Source organism: Mytilinidion resinicola (assembly GCF_010093595.1).
Source record: "Mytilinidion resinicola strain CBS 304.34 unplaced genomic scaffold BDZ99scaffold_6, whole genome shotgun sequence".
NCBI lineage: Eukaryota > Fungi > Ascomycota > Dothideomycetes > Mytilinidiales > Mytilinidiaceae > Mytilinidion > Mytilinidion resinicola.
Genome location: NW_022985442.1, coordinates 1026876 through 1045348, shown reverse-complemented (window position 1 = coordinate 1045348; position 18473 = coordinate 1026876). Strand labels below are relative to the sequence as shown.

General features: G+C 51.8%; 8 protein-coding genes across 8 annotated transcripts; 4 read left to right on the top strand and 4 right to left on the bottom strand.

Annotated features, from left to right (window-relative positions):
- Positions 1-777: 777 nt before the first annotated feature.
- On the bottom strand, positions 778-3189 carry BDZ99DRAFT_265728 (FAD/NAD-P-binding domain-containing protein). The gene is made up of 7 exons (XM_033713841.1): positions 3166-3189; positions 2774-3110; positions 2430-2708; positions 2121-2374; positions 1842-2073; positions 1251-1787; positions 778-1200 (listed from the first exon to the last, which is right to left on the bottom strand). Exons 2-7 carry the CDS (start codon positions 3031-3033, stop codon positions 966-968), a joined length of 1797 nt encoding a protein of 598 aa, XP_033579342.1. The 5' UTR covers positions 3034-3110; positions 3166-3189; the 3' UTR covers positions 778-965.
- A 514-nt stretch (positions 3190-3703) lies between these two features.
- BDZ99DRAFT_383403 (P-loop containing nucleoside triphosphate hydrolase protein) lies at positions 3704-5082 on the bottom strand (the record flags this gene model as incomplete). Its single annotated transcript, XM_033715328.1, has 2 exons — positions 3704-4869; positions 4923-5082. The coding sequence occupies 2 exons, from the start codon at positions 5080-5082 to the stop codon at positions 3704-3706; spliced, it is 1326 nt and encodes a 441-aa protein (XP_033579341.1).
- Positions 5083-5325: 243 nt separating this feature from the next.
- BDZ99DRAFT_265717 (uncharacterized protein) lies at positions 5326-7559 on the bottom strand. Its single transcript, XM_033713840.1, has 3 exons — positions 7363-7559; positions 6155-7211; positions 5326-6096 (listed from the first exon to the last, which is right to left on the bottom strand). Exons 1-3 carry the CDS (start codon positions 7411-7413, stop codon positions 5570-5572), a joined length of 1635 nt encoding a protein of 544 aa, XP_033579340.1. The 5' UTR covers positions 7414-7559; the 3' UTR covers positions 5326-5569.
- Positions 7560-8123: 564 nt separating this feature from the next.
- Positions 8124-10824, top strand: BDZ99DRAFT_461093 (actin-like ATPase domain-containing protein). Its single transcript, XM_033719536.1, has 7 exons — positions 8124-8402; positions 8461-9415; positions 9466-9571; positions 9623-9729; positions 9780-9978; positions 10029-10164; positions 10217-10824. Exons 1-7 carry the CDS (start codon positions 8246-8248, stop codon positions 10480-10482), a joined length of 1926 nt encoding a protein of 641 aa, XP_033579339.1. The 5' UTR covers positions 8124-8245; the 3' UTR covers positions 10483-10824.
- An 863-nt stretch (positions 10825-11687) lies between these two features.
- Positions 11688-13060, top strand: BDZ99DRAFT_474555 (uncharacterized protein; the record flags this gene model as incomplete). Its single annotated transcript, XM_033721916.1, has 3 exons — positions 11688-11766; positions 11924-12930; positions 13049-13060. The coding sequence occupies 3 exons, from the start codon at positions 11688-11690 to the stop codon at positions 13058-13060; spliced, it is 1098 nt and encodes a 365-aa protein (XP_033579338.1).
- Positions 13061-13370: 310 nt separating this feature from the next.
- Positions 13371-14993, bottom strand: BDZ99DRAFT_265612 (uncharacterized protein). The gene is made up of 3 exons (XM_033713839.1): positions 14859-14993; positions 13997-14790; positions 13371-13943 (listed from the first exon to the last, which is right to left on the bottom strand). The coding sequence occupies exons 2-3, from the start codon at positions 14693-14695 to the stop codon at positions 13620-13622; spliced, it is 1023 nt and encodes a 340-aa protein (XP_033579337.1). The 5' UTR covers positions 14696-14790; positions 14859-14993; the 3' UTR covers positions 13371-13619.
- A 257-nt stretch (positions 14994-15250) lies between these two features.
- Positions 15251-15798, top strand: BDZ99DRAFT_474553 (uncharacterized protein; the record flags this gene model as incomplete). Its single annotated transcript, XM_033721915.1, has 3 exons — positions 15251-15362; positions 15418-15533; positions 15598-15798. 3 exons carry the CDS (start codon positions 15251-15253, stop codon positions 15796-15798), a joined length of 429 nt encoding a protein of 142 aa, XP_033579336.1.
- Positions 15799-16863: 1065 nt separating this feature from the next.
- Positions 16864-18263, top strand: BDZ99DRAFT_461090 (uncharacterized protein). Its single transcript, XM_033719535.1, has one exon. The coding sequence runs from the start codon at positions 16951-16953 to the stop codon at positions 18121-18123; it is 1173 nt and encodes a 390-aa protein (XP_033579335.1). The 5' UTR covers positions 16864-16950; the 3' UTR covers positions 18124-18263.
- The last annotated feature ends 210 nt before the right edge of the window (positions 18264-18473 follow it).

Below are 18473 nucleotides of genomic sequence, written 5' to 3'. Positions count from 1 at the left end.
TCTCTACATCTCTTCACCCCTCCCTCCGGCACTTACAACGATTCGAATTCCAAAGCAGGTGGCTTATCACAATCTATCCGGTCTCTCATTTTCTTCCACTGTTATATCTCCTTGAGTTCGCGCAGGCACGCCTTTCTCGAGCCGTTGTTACCATCTAAGTTACATCCCCGATGATGGTTCCGTTCCGAAGAAGTCAGCAGGCACGTTCTACCACCTCGGTCTACGAATGAGCCAGCAGACACGCTCCTACCAACCCTCACTCGGAGCTGCATCTGCATGCCTACCATCAGCTCGAGTCGGCGAGCCAGCCTCCCTACCGAAGAGCTAGCGGGCACTTGCTCACGCGAAGCCAGCGGGCACTTCGACGGGGAGAGGAAGAACATGTCCCTTCGGCAAACCCCCTCCCCCCCAAAACACCATAAAACAGCTCGCGGATAGAAGACCGACTCAATAAGTGCGTATTGATGCCTGTACGCCCACGATTTACTGCGTGTGAAAAGTGTGCTACCAGTGTGTTTTATATAAAAAAACCCCTTCAGCATAGCAGGCGCCTCTTCGCGGCGCTGAGGACTAGTACTCGACTCGATTAACGGACAACGGGATTGTTTGACGATTCCGCTCGGGGAAGCAAAGATCTGCTACGGATTAGTATGTATATGTATCATAGGGAGCTAGTAATGGCTCGACGATGATGAGCGTTTCTTTTGTTTTCTGTGGCTTGGAAGGCTGGTCATCTCACTTTGGAGTACTTGAGCACATTGCAAGGCACCGTATAGGGACGGGCCAAAAGTTTGTACACACTCTTTTACCATTGACTATGGTACGTCTACAGGGTGTCAAAGTTCTAGGGTCGATGTCAAAACCTGTACAGCAGTTCTTGCAGCAAAAAGATCGGTTCACCTGTAATCTAGATTTTCGAAACCGTACTGAAATTGCCCAAGTAGTGCCTAATAACTATACGCAGACTAAGGTCCCGGCAATGTAGGAGCCTCGGTCGGCGCCTTCACAAACCTCATATCCTTCAGATCCTCTGCATAGTCCGTCTCCTCGTCAAGCCCGTCTACCTGGCCCCAATACCACGTATTGTCCCGTCCATCCACATCTCGCAGCGAGAAGCCGTTACCCAACCACGCCCACATGTTCTTCCCATGATACGTGATCTCGTAGTCTTCGTATCGCGGCGTCGACACAAGCTCGAAGCTGCAATCCAGTTAGCTGCGGCACCTTTCTAATAGGGGATGAGGACTTACTACTGCGTCCTGCTCCCCGCAAACGTCATCGGCTTCCCGTCTATCGTCCCACCCTTCATCCAACTCCTGCAAGGCGTATCCCACACCAGTCGCTTCATCGTTAGATCTGCGTGCTCTCCATACTGCTCAATCACGTTCTGCTTCGGCGTGATTGTCTTGATATCCTCCAGCTGCATCTTATTAATCACCTGGATGATGTACCGCGACAAGAACTCCATGGTCGGGAGCAGACTCGACTGGCCAACTGGCCCGTACGGCCCATATAGCGTGAAGTAGTTCGGCATGTACGGTGCCGCCACGCCGAGGTAGGAGAGTGGCCGTTTCGTGTAGATGTCTTGGAGGTTGTGACCGTTTGCGATGATGGGGAAGCGCGAGACCCAGGATGTGTTGAAGCCGGTGGCTAGAATGATGACGTCGACTTCGACTTCGTTGCCATCTGGGTCGATGAAGCCTTTGGATGTGAGCTCGGAGAGGGAGGCGCCGCAGAAGGCGGTGACGTTGGGGGAGACGAGGGCTTCTAGGTAGCCGTTCCCTGGGCTTCACATTCGTCAGTATCCGTATGCTCTGGGGAGGGACGCGTCCATCACTTACGTGGGCCGTTTGCAACCAACGGGGAAGGTGATAGGAGTTATGGCTTTCAGTAAATCTGGTCGATCATGTAATTTCTCCCTCATCTGTTTCAAAGCCAATTCTCCAGACAAGTTGGTAATCGGGTGGTTCTTGTGAAGGGCGTTCCAGTTCGTCAGTTCTTGTTCGATCGCTTTCCGATACTTGAGATAGTACACTGGATCTTCGGCAAATCTTTTCTTCTGCTCAGGTGTATCTACTGCGTGTTAGTTTCCCTCTACTTGAAAGCACATCAGTACTCACACTCAACATTCTGCCCCTTCGGACCGGCATAGCTTGACGCAAAACCTGGCGTAATCCATGTAGGTGACCGGACCCACGTATACAACTTCGACGCCTTCTTCTGAATATTTGCGACCAGCTGAATCCCGCTGGCGCCAGTCCCGATGACCGCAACGCGCTTCCCCTCGAGCTCCAATCCAACAGGATAATGTGCGGAGTGTGCTAGCGCGCCCTTGAAGTCTTTGATTCCCTTGATCTTCGGCCATTCCCAGTAACTAGAATTCACAGTTAGATTTCGTACTCTGGAATGACGTATCTCGAGAAACTCACTTGAATATGCCAGAGCAGTTCAGGAGAATGTCACTCTCGTCCTCAATCGTCGTTCCATCCTCCAAATTCTTCACCTTTACCACCCACTTCGCGCGATCCTCGTGCCACTCTGCATGCTGGATCTCATGTCGAAGCTTGATGTATTTCCGCAAGTTGTACTTTTCAACCACGAACTTGAAATACTCCAGGATCTCAGGCGCTTCCGAGTAGTACTTCGACCAGATCTTCGGCTCCCATGTGTACTGGTACGTGACGGAGGGAATATCGCAAGCGCAGCCCCTACATCCGACCATCAGTCTTGGTGTTCCTCTCCTCAACATAGCAAAACTCTTCGGCGAACTCACGGATACACGTTCTCGATCCAAGTCCCCGAAACCTCATCATTCTTCTCGTAAATCACAGTCTCCACATTTTGCAGATCATCTTGCGCGAACTTCGAAAAGTTGATCCCCGAAGCACCTGCACCGACGCAGATAATCTTCACGTGCCGTTTCGTGCCAGAGGGACGCTCCTGGAGCGTATATCCGTTCTCGTTCGTAGTCTGCCAGCCATACACGTTAGGCCTATCAGCCCACGAAACATCTGCGTCTGAGATCGAGCCCATAGTCGTATGTAGTGCTTTCCAACAACACAATATCTAAAGACAGGTAAAAAGAAAGGAGGAGCCAAATTTTTAAGTGACTTCAAAAGTCCGTGTCAGTAGCTTTAAGTAAAACCGCCGAATTCCGGCATCTACCTAATCCAACCGCCACATGCTCTTTCATACGCCGATCGTACGAGCTGGATGTGGTTCGACCACCCGTTCGAGCTGGACCATCGGTTGCTATTGTATCGTCGGTTGAGATGGTCGAATTCGGGAACTTAACAGATCCGAGCCGCAAACCCGGGGAACGGTAGATCGAGGCGTGCCGATGCGGGCCATGGGTAGGCACCCCGCGTTTTGGTAGGCGCATAGCTATTTTCCGTTCCTTTTAGCTTCTGTGCGGAAGAGATGCGGAAAGATAGAGAGGAGGCCGGTAACCAGTAAGCGAAATGGGATGTGATGTTGCCGAGATGTGCCTATGGGGAGGGCACCGGGGAGGCACGTGACTAGAGACAGCTTGCTACAAACTTCAACACCATCGGCTAAATATTGCATCCGAATGCTCCATATGGTGAGTCATTCGAGAGGCTCATGAACGGAGAAAAGTGGAAGGCGGTGTTGAGCATGCCCTTTGCCCTCTAGAGCGAAAGTCGTTGATTTGTTCATGAATACATCCATTTCATTGCACTTGCTACTCCCCTGCATCTGCCGGATCCCCTTGAGGGTCAGTATTATTTCCAAACATGCCGCTAAAGAAATTCGTGATCGTCTCACCGTTCCCAAACGGGCTTGGGATAGGCACCCCCAACAGTGCCGCCGTCGTAACCGGAAAGATGATCTTCAGCGCTCCAAAAAGATATTTACTCGTGCCCTTCATCTTGCTCTTCTTCTTCGAGCCATCACCTCCAGTACCATCGGCGCCTCCACCACCCCCATCCTCCGCCAGCACGGGCGACTGCGAAAGCTCCGCAATCTTCCGCTCAAGCAACTCCCTCTCCTCGAGCCTGATTTTCCCCTCATTAGCTCGGACGAGCGCGACGGCCTGATCGAAGCTGAGTTCTCGCACCTTGGCCTGTCGCTCCATTTCGAGTTGCATTTCGCGGATGCGCGCCTCGAAGTCGTTTTCCATGCGCCGCTTTTCCGCCCGCCGGTCGTAGCGTAGCTGCTCCTGCTGCCGGTGCACCTTGGAGAGCTCCTTGTCGAGCTTCCGCTGCTGCTCGTCGAGGATGTGCTGCATTTCCTCGTCGTGGTCTTTGAGAGCTTCTTGCATTTCCTGCTGGATCTTGGAAAGCTCTTCGGCGTGCTTTTCGGCGAGGCGGACGAGTTCTTCGTTGACAGTCTGGCCGGCGGCGGTGTCGATGAGGGATTTGTCTTCTTCGACGAGCTCGCGCTGGATCTTCAGCGTCACGGGAGCTTTTTGAAGTAAGGTGGAGACGATGTCTAAGGCGGATCTGCGTTCAGTGAGTCGTTTCATCGTCGAGCCTCTTGATATCATGCTGCCCCAGAAATCTGGAGTAGTACGGAGCTCCTCTTCTCGTTTCTCGGCCACATCCCTATTCACTTCGCCCCAGAATGTTGTCGCCAGTATCACATTCTTGAGAGGTTCATTACCGCAAAGTTGTCGAAACATCTTGAGATTCCGCAAGGCTGAGCCTTCCATGCGGACATTGACGAGACTGTGGAGATAAATAACACCATTAAGCCGGGTATCTCCTTCGTATGACTGTTTCAGCCATGTCGCAATGTCCTGGAGTACTTCGGTCTCGCTCTTGTTGGTGTCGTTGAATCCCGGGGTATCCACTAAATTTATGTTGTATCCATTGTAATGGAAAGTGTAACCCATTATCTCGGAAGTGCCTGCAGACGTCAGAAACCTTGATCGCAGAACCCATAGAGTCTCGTATGCTTACAGGACTGGAGATCATGGCCCACTTCAATATTCTGATTACCGCTAACAAGCTTGATAAAGCTGCTCTTTCCCGACCCAGTCACCCCCATCACAGCAATGAATGCCCATGGAGCACCGTCTACGGGCTCCTGGCTGAAGAACTGGTCTGCTGGTAGTATCATGTTTGACGCCGTTCTTGATGTGGTCGAAGACGGATAGTCTCGCCCAATATTTAATAGACTACGCTGCGCCTCACCAAGCACCACAGTGGCTATGCCGTGGAAGTTTCACGTATGTTGCGAGGCGTGACTGTCGTCCCCTCGTGATTGAGGCTGATAATTGACATCGGGCCAGGCTGTCACAAGGCAACAAGGCGCCGAGACTGGAGATGTGACAGTTTGCTATCGTGCATTGCATTGCAGCCAATAGCTTCGCATTAGCACCGAGGCTATGCATGGCCAGCCTGGCGAGTCATGCACTTCGCCATGAGGCGCGCCCGGGGCCAAAAGACGCCCTTTTAGTGCTCCGGTCTGCTAGGCTAGCAGCAGTGGTGTGCGAGTGCTGCCGGGCCCAGATCGATTGGGCTGGATTTCAAGAGAGCGCTAGCAGTTACGCCAGGCATTCAATGCCAAGAAGTAAAACAATAAACACTGTGTAAGAGAAACCATGCTAATGTTTCCACCCAGGCGGCTCACCCATCCAACAGATTGCCTTTTTGAGTACGCTGCGTACCTCGTAATCGCCGTCGTCATTTCCACGACTGACCACAGCAGGATGCGTGACAACCAAGATAGGGAGTCCATCTAATCGCGCTGGGTTGTCGTTCAAGTGCTTGTTGTGAAGCTGATGAGCTTCAAGCAGCGAGTGATCGTGCTTGAACACCTTTGGCAATTCTTCCTTAAACCTGTACTCAAGGTCCCGCTTTTGTACCCATAGAGAGAAAGATATCTGTGCTGCCCGCTTGGCAAATGAATGGAGGAGCTTCTCCGCAGCATCGCACCGAGGGCTCGCCATCAAGGGCTCGATGCCCGTCTGAAGGAATTCATCGCATACTACGACAGCGGCGTTATCTCGCGCTTCCTCAGTCCTCTTGTTTGTGTCTGCAACGGCCTTGGGGGCCTTCCGACTTGAATTCGACGGAGGAGCGAGCAGTCTCAATGTTTGAGCCCGCCACGCAAATGCGTCTTTTTCATCGACTGTCCATTCATTAGCATTACATCTACCTGCGTAGAAGCAGGCCAACGGGGCGTTTACCTTCTCGAAGCTCGTCGTAAAGCGTACTGAACGCTGCATCAATGTTCGCGCTTCTGGCATCATCGTTCTTGGCAGGCTTCACATTACAGAGTCTCTCGCCAATGAAGAAGAAGGGCTCTTCGAAGATTTCCGTATAGAGCTTGTGAAGAAGCCGCGCCTGCAAGAGCATCCATGCTCGATCGTCTCCCACTCGAGAGGGAACTTTGTCGTTTTCAAGTCTAACCACGCAGTTCAGGCAGTCCATCAGTTTTGCCCTTTCGTCTCTGGTAGTCTCGATTTTAGACACTAAGGGGACTGCATAGGTCTTTGCCCAAGCCTTGATATCGAAGTCCAGACCCTTCAATTTACGGCTGATGTCTTCGTTGGACTCCGGCATCCACTCCGCAGAGTCAATTTGACGAAATGCTCTCTCCTGCACCCTTCGAAACTTCTCTGCCTGTTGCTCCTGCTGGTCGGCCATTTGATTCATTTCCGAGCGAGCGAGCTCGAATTCGCGCTTCCAAGTTTGGGCTTCTTTGTTATACGTCACAGCTTGACTCTTCCATGCCTGAGCATCCTTGGATGTTTCGTTCAGGCGCCGTTTTAATTCTTTGATAGTTCCCTCGTAATCGGGCTTGATCACTCGTCTCGGATCGTACCAGCTCGTCCCTTGGTCGTGTGACGCTGCTGCCATCGAAGCTGTTTGAGCTTCTCTATCAACATCGCCCGTTAACTTTGAAGCATCTCCCGTTTTCGATAATTCGGACTTCGGCGGTGGTCTTGGCGAAGATGTGGAGATATTTGAAGTACTCGAAGTTCTATTAGGCACACCGGAGGCAACATTTTGAGAAGGCGCTGGTTTCGACACCTTTCCTGAATTTGGCCTCGATGAGCTTACAGATTTGAACTGCACATTGGCGTCTATAGATGCAGAGTTGGTCCGAGATACGGTTTTGATTGATTCCTTGGGCGCAATCTGAAATTGCATGAGCAGTATTAGACGTGTACAACTTGAGCATCTTACTTTATAGATCTCATCATCTTCATGTGTTTCCTCTATTTTTGAGTTCGGTGTTTCCTAGCAAATGATGTCAGACTCCATCTCATTAAGGTAGTGATATGGGAAAAAGTGTATAGTTGATCGGACCCTGGCAGTCGGCATCCCCGATTAACGTGATACAACGATCAAGAAAATGAAGCTTGTTCATAGCATAGAGCATGTTACTTACCTCTTTTCCATTTTCTGCTTTTTCACCAGACATTTTGGCTTCTGCATCCATCAACAGTGTCAATTCTCAAGCCGCAAACTCGCCGAACTCCAAAGCCCTTCAGTCTGTCAATATTCGGCCTGTAATTGGGCCAGAGAGTAGGTGAATTTATGAAGCAGATGACACTCAAAGATCCAAGGGTATATAGGCTGCTTATATTTTCGAGGTCAGCTGCGGAGCCCGTGCGATCAATGTTAATGATCGCCGGAGCGTGACGAGCTGGACTTGTGAGGTACAATTACGAACGAGGCTCAATAGAAAGGTGGAACATTGAACGGTGCGCTGCGCCCGCTGCTGCGGAATGTTATCTGTAAGGGCATATATGGCACGATAGCCTGCTCCCGGTGGACTCGAGACGCCTGCGCCGGCTGTCAAACTGCATGAATGCTGTGTCGCTAGTACCCAGGTGGCTGGGGCGAACGTCGGCGTTCACAAGGCTGAGATTGTGACTTCGGCTGCTCATGCAGCATGCAATGAACCCAAAACGGACGACGGGCGCATATTGCAACTTCATCGTGCAGACAGGCTGCATCGCCGTCCAATGGAAATTTACTCGATGGCCCCGAGGTTTCCTTGGTGTTTCTGGTGGAGGCGGAGCTGGTTGGGACGTGGTCGCTTTGCAGTAGCGAGTCCGACCGCGCCAGGGTTCCAGACTTGTGTTATCCAGGCGACACCCTCGGGCACGCCTGGCGATGGCCTAGTGATTCATCGAGGCTGACATCCTAGGCGTGCACAAGTTTGTCCTTTGTCCGAAGGGCGTTGGGAAAGACTTATCTGATCCTTTCCCTCTCGCGCGACCAGTGGCTGTGAAGGAGCATTCGAGAGTTTTACGAGGCCACTATCGATGGCAGACCTATATGAGAATCCGTGGGAAAGGCGAACGACCGTTCGAAGGGCGCCACCGGGACCATGGAATGGTGGTTCACTGCTTTCAGCCTTATCCTTGACAGACAGCAGCCATCGAATAATCATCGGAGTCGATTATGGGACAACTTACACAGGTAAGGGTCTCAGAGCTCAACACCAGCGGCGCGTGCCCGATTCTGACAATTCGCAAAGGCATCAGTTATGTCGACTCCTCTAAAACTAGTATCAACGATATCCACGTCATTAGAACCTATCCGGGCCCAGGTGGTGCAGACGCTGTATGGAAGACACCGTCGCGTATTGCCTACCGGAGCGAAAATCAAGAGTCCAACGCCAACCAATTCGGGTATCAAGTTACTCCAAAGATGACCAGCTATAGTTGGACAAAGTTGCTGCTCGACTCCAGGACCCCAGCAACGGCGCATGATGATCCGGATCTGCAGAAGTCAGAAGGCGCGGGTATGCTCCGACTCCCTCGAGGGAAAACGGCCACAGAGGTAGCTGCCGATTATCTGCGAGAGGTATACCGATGGACAGTCACAGAGCTTGAAAAACGCATCTCTCCAGAGGTGGTTCGCGAGACCCCGTTCGAATTCTGGTTCACGGTGCCTGCAATCTGGAGTGATGCCGCGAAGGCTTCGACTCAAGCTGCTGCACGCGCTGCAGGGTTTGCCTCGAGACCAGGAGATAAAATCTTTCTGATACCGGAACCCGAGGCAGCTGGCGTATCCGTTTTGAAAGGTCTGACTCAAGAAGGACTATCAAACCAGGCAAAGCCCGGCGACGGGCTCTTGATATGCGATTGTGGCGGAGGCACTGTCGATATAACCACTTACAAGATCACCAGCGTTGCACCGAAATTGACTTTCGAGGAACTGGTTGAGGGAGCCGGTGGCAAGTGTGGTTCCACTTATATCGATCGTCAATTCCATCAATGGATGTCTCGGAAGTTTGGTGCCAGTTTCGATAATTTGAAGTTCGAGAAGAAAGGCCCAGGCAGCCGATTCATGAAGGATTTCGAGGGTCACAAGAAGGATTTTGGATCTTCCGACGACCTCGACCAAGTGTATGAGATCAACCTGGTGATGCCCGGCGTAAGCTACTCAATCGTATACGATGACGATGAATGTGTAGTTAAACTTACTGGGTACGAGATCATGCCCAACCTCTATCGGCAATACGTTAACAAGGGTCTAGGCGAGACATGCTCAGCTTTTTTGAGCCGGTGGTGAACAAGATCATCAGTCTTCTGGAGCAGCAGATGCGACTGGCAAACCAGGCCGCAGGAAACTGCACGATTAATGTCGGTTCTCACCTCACGATATGATAAGCTTCTTGCTGACATGACTTGTAGCGAGTTATCCTAGTCGGTGGTTTTGGAGACTCCCCCTATCTCAACACCAAGGTTCGGGCGTGGTGTAATAGCCGAGGAAGCGTAAGGCTCTTATGTCCAGAGCATCCGTAAGTGTCTTTCGAACTACAAGTAGCCCCGTCATGCTAAGTCCAAACAGTCAAGCAGCCATCGTTCGAGGCGCTGCATTGCGCGGTCTTTTAGACATTGCACCGATCCGGAAGCGATGCCGTCGTCATTACGGCGTCGCATATAGCGCTACGTTTCGAGAAGGCATCGATCCTGAGACCGACGTAAAGTACGATTCGTGGGATGGACGAAAGCAATGCAACTCGAGAATGGATTGGCAAGTCAAAAAGGTTTGTCGAAATTCTCCAGAAGAAAAACCAGCCACTCACAAGAGTCCCAGGGACAAGTCATCGATGAAAACACCCATATCTCCACAAGCGTACGGAGAAGTTACACAGCAGGCGATTCGTTAATTCGGACCAAGACGTTGTATTCCAGCTCCTTTGAAGTCCCTCCAGAGAGGAAGACAGACCCTGGTAAGTCAAATTTTGCTTGACGTATGAAAGCATGGTGTTAATAGCAGTTTAGGCGTAGAAGTGGTCGGAACGATCCGGCATGTCATGCAACAATCACACTTGGCAAAGTTCGAATCGAGTTACAAAAATGGAAAGTTGAGGTACAGGCTCTGTTATGACAGAGAAGTAATACTAGGTTCAAAGGAAGGGACATTACAGTTTAGGGTGACTTGTGACGGAGAGGAGCTCGGAACCGCGTCTATCGAATATGCGAAGGACGAGGCTGCTCCAGGGGGAGGGTCACCAGCGTCTGTGGCCTCAGCGATGCAATATGTGTGATACCCATGAATTTTAATCATTTTCAAGTCCTGTAGCGCGACGCGTTTGCTTAAGGTTGATGGTGGTGTTGCTCAAAGCTGACAGGCACCTGAAGGGGGACATGATGGCCAAGTGGTCAGAATTGACGCACGGAGCAATACAGGCGGCGATTTGGCTGGTGTACGATGGGTGGTGGGACTGGAGATGCGTCGGAGCAAACTTTAGAACTACGGAAGACCGGGAGCATAAGATATTCTATGGTGGACTAGGAAAACCAGAGGGCCACTCAACGTCACGTCCTCGGCTGACTTTTTGATGAACTTCATCCACGCACAAAAGCGTTTCCTCAAAGACTTTTATATACCCAGTGTGTAATATCTTGTTCTTCCAAAAAACTTCCAGACTCAACTTGGTGATACTGCATCAGTCACGTGAGCTAGCCTGACTACAGCTCCTCCAGGCATTCAACTAGTACCGCAGTTGGCCAGGATAAGATCTCAAGGCTGAAAGACAAACCTCAGGCGTTTTTAGTCTTAGCTACTCACGATTCTACGAACATTTCATCTATCCATGTGAAGAAAGAACTCGAATCTTTGAGCTTCACCCTGCAAGAGAAGAAATGATTGGCCCAGCGTACACGTATGCAACTGAACATACCTTTGTATCGACGTCCGAAACGTCCGGAGAGGGCGAAAAGGGCGAAGAGGGCTGCGTGGAACTCTTTCTGGCCCCCAGCCACACCTTCTCGAGTACTTAAACCTCGCCAGATCCTATTTTTAGCATCTCTCGCCCTTCTCTCGCCCACTCTCACTTGCTTCTCCACCTCGGACTCCTCATCGTCCAATCCCCACGTACATAAGCAGCCCTCCACCTACGTCATCAGCTGGCCCTCCAGTATATGAACTGCGTTACGCCCACTCAAACCAGTTTAGCTTCTTCCCCATCCTGCTTAGCCTTCACTTCGACCACTTCCTTCCAGGCTCCCGCCCAACATGACCAGTCAGTCAACTGCGGTCTAACTCTTATATCCTTGCAACATCCCTGTCTGTACCCTTGTACGCCTTCTTGTCCCGCGCGAGTTGGGTTCATAAATCCTGGGTGCACCGCCACTTTGCACTGCCACACTATCCATCTCCAGGCGGACCGGTCAAGAGCCAATCACATAATTAGTCGCTGGCCGCCAACCACATCGCAGCTGCTCCGCCGCCCTTTTGACCCTCGCAAAAATGGACTTCGCTACTGGTTGGGATGGTCTCACGACCGATGATTCGATGTACAGCCTGAATTCTTCACAGTACTCTTCTGGTTAGAACTTCTGCACGCTTTAGAAGAGTGTACCAGACTTACAGCCCCGTAGCAGCGTTCTCAGCAGCTCTAGAAGCTCTTCCTCTAGAGCCAAATGGATCGCCCTTCGTAGTCCCTCCAGATTCGACATTCAGCTATCCTACTTTTTCCTTTCCAGTCAATGATCTTTCTTGCATACCCGTCACACCTCCAGCAACCTCGCGAGCATCACCCAGCCCCACCGTCTCGAGTTCCCACTCGCGGAAGCGTGACTCGGTATTGGAAGAGAGCAACGCTGTAAAACGGGTCAAGACCTTTTCCTTTCCTCTCAGCGAACCAGCTACAGTCCTCTGTGAGGCCTGGCTGGAGAGCTACCCCTCCATATTTCCAAAGGCAAAGCACATCCGCGCACTGACAGACCTCACCGATGAATCCGGAAAGAACATCGAGCAATGGCTCAGCCAACGGATGCGGCAGAGCCCTGCGCAGGCTTGTAGAGACGTGCATCCAAACCGCAATCTACCTCTGATGCGGACACCTCCAAGCTACGAGCCAAGCCACACACCATCCGTGTCTCTACCACCCTATTCTCCCGTGCCCGCGGGACTATCATCACCTCGAATAGAAACTAGGCCAGCTCCCGACCTTCCGACTCTCCGCACTGCAGCACTGAAAGAAGCATCCCACGCTCTCTCCTCCTCAAGCACTTCAACAGGGCGCCACTGCGTCCCAGCCACCTCTCCTGACCTCCTCACCCGCGACGCCTCCAAGCCATTCCAATGCACCCACAAATGCGGCGCATGCTTCGCCCAGCGCGACGACTGGCGCAAGCACGAGGGGCGGCGGGCCCCACAAGAAGGCTGGCTATGCCTCGTACCCTCCTGCAAGCCCTCCACCGCCAGAGATTTCTGCAAAAAAGAGGCTGCGGAATGCGAGAAAGGCGACGACATCAGCAGAGCTAAAGATGTGCTATGCGGTCGTGCTTCATATCGCCGACAGCACTTCCGGCAGCATTTCAAGCGCTTGCATCCTCGTCTTGCACCGCAGATGAGCGAGTATGAGGAGCTGGGGTATTTTAAGGCGGAGCGGGAGTTTGAGGAGCGATGTGGCTTTTGTAGTACGAGGGTAAGAGGCTGGAGGGAGTGGGTGGCGCATGTTGGGAAGCATTTCCAGGAAGGGGCGGAGGTGAGGACGTGGCGGGAGGGCGGGAAGGGCGGGAAGGGCGGGGGGGGGGGGGGATAGGGGAGTGTGACTAGGAGCCCGGTCGACAGTTGTATGTAACTGACTGATATGACTTCTGAAGCACAGCTTATAAGGATAGTGAAAAAGAATCGTTCCATTCTCGCTTTAGCTCTTTCTATATCCAACTCTCCCATTTACAGTTTTGGTTAAAGCACGGGCTGCGGATGATAATTCCGTTGAAGTTGCGATGCTGCCGCTAGACTATCTTGTCAAGGATGAGTGTATTTGTGGATACAATGATAAGGGGTAAGAGGAATCGACCCCTGAAAGTAAGACAAGAAGAAGCAGATGCCTGATTTGGCTGCTAGAAACATGGTATCAATGAGAGGTAGATGAGAGATGTGTCGATGCAAATTATAAAAATAAGGCGAGCCCTGGTGAAGACTTTTGAGAAAGAAGCAAATAAGCCAAGATACAAAGGCTGAGAAAAGGGAACAGTCGTAAACCTATCTAGGATGATGATATAGAGGGTCGTGCGACACGCAGAGCAATGCGATATACAGAGAAACGCTTGTTGCTTAGCATATAGCTTCTTGACCCAAAAGGAAACATCGAAGTCATACTTCGTAGTAATGCTGAGGGTACTTGTTCAAGGAACAGTCACAAGAATGCCATCGGCAAAGAAAGTTCAATTAGGGATGGGCGGGTCCACTCGAGTCGACACCTTCCCACTTGTGGTCCCAGCCATGGGCATCGTTTGCTCCACCGACTGTCTCCCCTTTTTCTATTATGCCACGAATATCGCTCCAGTATTCTAGAGCCTTACACTCATCATCGGCGGCTTTCACGGCCTTGAGGAGGTTGTCGATCCGTCGTCCTTCGACTTCATCTTCCGGCTTTTCGTGTTGCTTGTGCTCTTCTCGGTGGGCACTTGCTGCATCGAAGGTACGCATGAGACTGGTAAGGAGCTGGCGTCGGGAATTTTGGAATATGAGCATCGACATGATTGCGGGCATCTGAAAAAATGATTAGTAAATCAGATAGACTAGATTAGGTTATGAAAACGAACATTCTCTGCTAAGTAAATGAGGTCCTCCCCGGAATCGTTGATGAATCTCTTGACGGCCACAATCTTTTCTCGGTCAATCGGTGCCTTCTTAAGGGTGCTCATGAGAGTTGGCATGTCTCGAATCTCTTCGTCTACGGACTCTTCGATTGGAGTCCCCCTAGCATCCAAGCTCGTAGGTCTTCCGGTGGTCGTCCGAGCCAAGGTGGTTCCGATGCTGAATGTGTCTCCAAATAGCCGCTCCCGGTTGTCCTTCGTCTTGGGAGGGAGCTTTCGCTTCACGCGCTTCCTCAGCCATCGTCTCCTACGCACGAAAGAATGGAACCACGGGTGATTGCCATGCCAGGCGAACTTCCGGAAGTAGAACGAGTATTGCCAGCCCTCTTCATCGACATCGTGCGACATGTCGACGTACCAGGTCTTCCATTCCCATGTCCAGCTCGGATCAGGCACTTGAGCGTTTGTAATATTCACGACGCTGGGTTCGAATCGGCTGTTCACCCAGGGACTTTGGTCTATTCGGAGGTTCCCAAGAGCTTTGGAAGAGAAGAGGGGTATGCCGAAGATGAACCACCCGCGTTGATTCTCATAGAGAATGTCGACGTGAGACTGCTCCGCTGAAAGCTCCTCTGGCTCTGGCTGTGGCTGCTCTTCTCGCTCGTCTTCGGTGTGATCGACCAGGCTAATTACTGCTTCTGCCATGGTGGTGTTGTATAGGGAGTGTTGGCAGGTTCAAGAAGGGTACGTGGGCCAGGAAGTCCGTTTATTACTTCTGTAGGAAATGCATGGGTAAGGATCTACGATGAGTGGAGTCAGGACTTTATCAACATGCACAGCTAGAAGAATTGGAAAATAGGAGGCCTACGATGGGTGGAGTATGTCACCTCAGCGGTTGGGAAGTCTGTTCAGAGACGGCATGGAGGATGCGTACTCTTGCCTCCTCGAACTGCTAGAGCTGCAGTCGTTCCCCGGGCCGATGCGTGCAGGACCGCAGTAGCGGTGATGGTGGTGTCTTGGTGTTGAAGAGCTGCCGTGAGGCTAGAACAGTGAGTGGGCCCGTGGCTGTCTCCTAGCGTGATGCGGAGATGCTGTCGCAACTACGTCACTGGCTCCAGCTCCCATGCCGCCTTGTCCTGGCAGTTCGTCGCAAGTACAAACACCTGATCTCTTCCGCCCTTCTTCCTTCCACATACCCGCGAGATCCTCCAATCGACTCACTCCCCTCCATAAACCGCTTCTATCTACAAAATTTCAACAATGGCTGGACGCAAGGCATTTACCTTCATCGGTCTCCCCGCGGCGGGTGTCGGCGCATACTACCTGTACAATGCCGGTGGAAGCCCAAAGGTTGCCGAGAAGCAGTTCGAAGGTTTGTCTCCTCAAAGACATCCATCTACCTGTGCAGCTGTATTGACTCCCTCCAGCTGATGCTGCGCAACTCTCATCGAAAGTGAGGAGCGAGCTACCTGGCAAGGAGAAGGAGGCAAAGACCTCGGCCAAGCTATATGCCCAAGAAGCCGGCGAGAAGGTTGACAAGGCAGTACGTTAAGGCCTCGTTCTTGTCTCGCCAGTCGCTGGAGGTTCATTGTTGACACTATTGCCAGGCCGATGATGCGAAAGCTGCGACCAACAAGGTTGACGCTAAGCTTGAGAGCTACCGTGCGAGCGCCGAGAAGAAGCTCGATGAGAGCAGGAGAGAGACAGGCGCGAAGCTGACATCGGCTGTGGACACATTCGATAAGACCGTCGAGAAGAAGGCATCGGAGACGAAGGGCTGGCTCGGTGGCTGGTTCGGTGGCAAGTAGGGGTCGACACAGTCTGTTACGATGCATGTGCGAGCTGGTTATGAAAATCGAGCGCCGATGTGTAATGCTATGACTGAAGAGCACATTCCCGTTTGACTCTTTTTCTTCTACTTCCTCCAGTACATATCAACTCTACTCTGCGCTACGTCCACTACGGCATTCTTCCGCTGCTGATTTGCTGAGAGCTTTATTCACCAATGCTAGGTTCGCGCACAATCTCTTACACCATATGTGTGGCTTGTCTCGGTGTTTCCATTGTATCTGTAAAACCTCAATACATCTCCTGCGCTACTCAAACGTAGGAGCGGCTGTCAGAGGCTCCCATGATCAAGCAGCCTCGCCTCGTCAGACAAGCACCGGGGGATAATACCTGTCCAACGAGAACTCCCATCCACTGGTGTTTCACGTTTGCCTATAGCGATCTTTCATATTGCAAATCATTTGGGTGCAAGAGGCCAATCATTTGCTTTTCCGCAGTCGGAACGAATATCAGTCATAACTCCTTGGTTCTAGAGCTACATACTATCGGCAACTGCTTTAGATAACTTAGCCCACTCATTGGCAAACCCATAGACATTTGGCCCTTAAGGTTAGGGTAAATCCTATACGACCTGGCGCGTGCCAGTGACAAAAGTCTATGTCTGGGGCGCTTCGACACATTATCGAACGTCTGCATGAGATGTGAATTGCAAGAGAGAGTGAATCAGATGATATCACAAACTTACGATCGACTCATTCCGACGAATGTTTAGACAACTTCATCACATTGTCGTAAAATAGAGCAGATGGAAGCAACGTGAAGGTGAATGAAGCAACTGATCTTCAACCACGTACAGGGTCGGTCCGTTCAAATAGACCTGTGTTACAATCATCGCCCTACCACTCTCTTGACATGCCCATATTTTCTTTGCGTTGCAGAAACGTTCGTAGTGATTGAAATGATTGGTTGTGAACGCGCGAATAATTCAATTTCGCTAGTCAGGTTAGCGTGTCGCGTCGCGTGTATTCTAAAGCCTCCTAAACTTCAAGCTTCTCCCCTCTCCCCACCATCCATCATCACGCCCATCATCTCTCCACACCCATTGCTCTATTATCCTCTCCGCAAGTATCCTATCCTGCTATAATTACAAAGGGATACATTACTATTCCGCAATGGCCGCCCACGGCATGCTCACCCCCCCGATGGATCTCCCAGTCGAACTCAACGATCTCGTCACGCTGCACTCCTCCTTTCTCACTGCGGTCTCACTCCACTATGCGCACAACGGCAATGCTTCTCCCGTCGACCTGCGCGCCCTGGCTCCCTCGATATCCTCCATCTGGGGCCGGCGACGCGTGACCCTCGACGACATCAAACTCTGCCTCGGAATCCTAAGCGCCGGCGCACCTCATGAGTCCCTATTCCGCCTCTCCGACTACGGCTACGGCAAGATCTGCCTCGAATTGGCCGAGCATATCCAGAGCCGTGGGATAATGGCACGACATATTGAGGAGGAGAAGCTGAACGCGGCTTTCATGCAAGCGCTAGAGGGATTGTGGACCACATGGGTGGAGAAGCAAATGCAGGCGCTGGAGATGCAGAAGCGCGCTCTATTCCTGCAATCTCAACCTCGGAAACGCGGTCGCCCAAGGAAGGCGGTCGCAGAACAGCTTCTCGCCAACCCCAATGTTCTGACTGAAGCCCCCACCGTCGACGCGTTCATCTCGCGACTCCCGCTGGCCGAAATCACTGTTTGCGAATCATTAAGCAAAACTCTACCTCTCCGCGAAAAGGGCCGAAAGCGCCTACAAGAAATCACCGACGCCGCAGATGACGCGCGCGCGCAGAAGAAAACACGCGTCGCGATCGCGGTTCCGAGATCGCTGAAGAACCAGAGCACACCCGAGCCCGTGGAACAGACCCAGGCGAAAATTACATCGTTCACGCCGATCCGCAGGGCCAATCTCCTTGATCGCATTCTCGCGAAGCAAGCAGCGCAGGCCCTTCTCCCGGATGCGCCAACTCCTGCCGAAATGGCCCGCAAAGCGGCTCTGGGCCGCGCTGAAGAAGTCTTAGGCGTGCTATCTATGCTCGTCGCAGCTCGAGGAGGCGGACAACGGTGTTCGTTCACGATGGCAGCACTGGTCCAAACACTACAAGGAAGCGTGAGGAGCCCGATCAGCAGAGAAGAGGCGTCGAAAGTGGTGGAGGTTATTGCAACAGAAGTCGCACCTAGCTATGTGGCGCTGATCCGGATGGGCACGATGTGCAACGTTGTCGTCAACCCAATGTACAGGCCTTTGGATCTGAGAGGGAACCTTAGGAGCCTCGGTGTTGAGTGCTAGGAGATTTCTTGTTCGAAGGAGCATATATGTGCTTTATTGGTGGATGCATTGTGGGTATTGCTGGTTGGCGTTTGCATAGCGGAGTACAGCGAGCGTGATAGTTTACGCATTGCAGTACTTTTACTCGAATTTATCTGTTCTATTAAACTTGTTGTTCTCGTGAAAACCAATGTGCCTACCTACAGTGCCTTGCCAGAGATATCCGTACACTTCCCTGCAATCGTTTGTGGAGCTTCAACGTACCAACAGAAACCGGGGACAGCGAATACACTTCCAATCTGTGTACAACCTGTGACGTTTTCCGAGGTAGCCTCGTGAGTTTACTAGTTGTCCAAAATGCCAAAATTTCT

Excerpts from the sequence above, each read along its gene's own strand:
- BDZ99DRAFT_461090 (XM_033719535.1), top strand. The coding sequence starts at position 16,951 with ATGGCCGCCCACGGCATGCTCACCCCCCCGATGGATCTCCCAGTCGAA.
- BDZ99DRAFT_461093 (XM_033719536.1), top strand. The coding sequence starts at position 8,246 with ATGGCAGACCTATATGAGAATCCGTGGGAAAGGCGAACGACCGTTCGA. Across the intron at positions 8,403-8,460 it reads TTATGGGACAACTTACACAG|GCATCAGTTATGTCGACTCC; the intron begins GTAAGGGTCTCA and ends CAATTCGCAAAG. Across the intron at positions 9,416-9,465 it reads TGTGTAGTTAAACTTACTGG|GCGAGACATGCTCAGCTTTT; the intron begins GTACGAGATCAT and ends ACAAGGGTCTAG.
- BDZ99DRAFT_265612 (XM_033713839.1), bottom strand. The coding sequence starts at position 14,695 with ATGGCAGAAGCAGTAATTAGCCTGGTCGATCACACCGAAGACGAGCGA. Across the intron at positions 13,944-13,996 it reads TCATTTACTTAGCAGAGAAT|ATGCCCGCAATCATGTCGAT; the intron begins GTTCGTTTTCAT and ends TCATTTTTTCAG.
- BDZ99DRAFT_265728 (XM_033713841.1), bottom strand. The coding sequence starts at position 3,033 with ATGGGCTCGATCTCAGACGCAGATGTTTCGTGGGCTGATAGGCCTAAC. Across the intron at positions 2,709-2,773 it reads TGGATCGAGAACGTGTATCC|GGGCTGCGCTTGCGATATTC; the intron begins GTGAGTTCGCCG and ends GGTCGGATGTAG. Across the intron at positions 2,074-2,120 it reads GAAGGGGCAGAATGTTGAGT|ATACACCTGAGCAGAAGAAA; the intron begins GTGAGTACTGAT and ends AACACGCAGTAG.
- BDZ99DRAFT_265717 (XM_033713840.1), bottom strand. The coding sequence starts at position 7,413 with ATGGATGCAGAAGCCAAAATGTCTGGTGAAAAAGCAGAAAATGGAAAA. Across the intron at positions 7,212-7,362 it reads AAGCAGAAAATGGAAAAGAG|GAAACACCGAACTCAAAAAT; the intron begins GTAAGTAACATG and ends ATCATTTGCTAG. Across the intron at positions 6,097-6,154 it reads TTACGACGAGCTTCGAGAAG|TCGATGAAAAAGACGCATTT; the intron begins GTAAACGCCCCG and ends ATGAATGGACAG.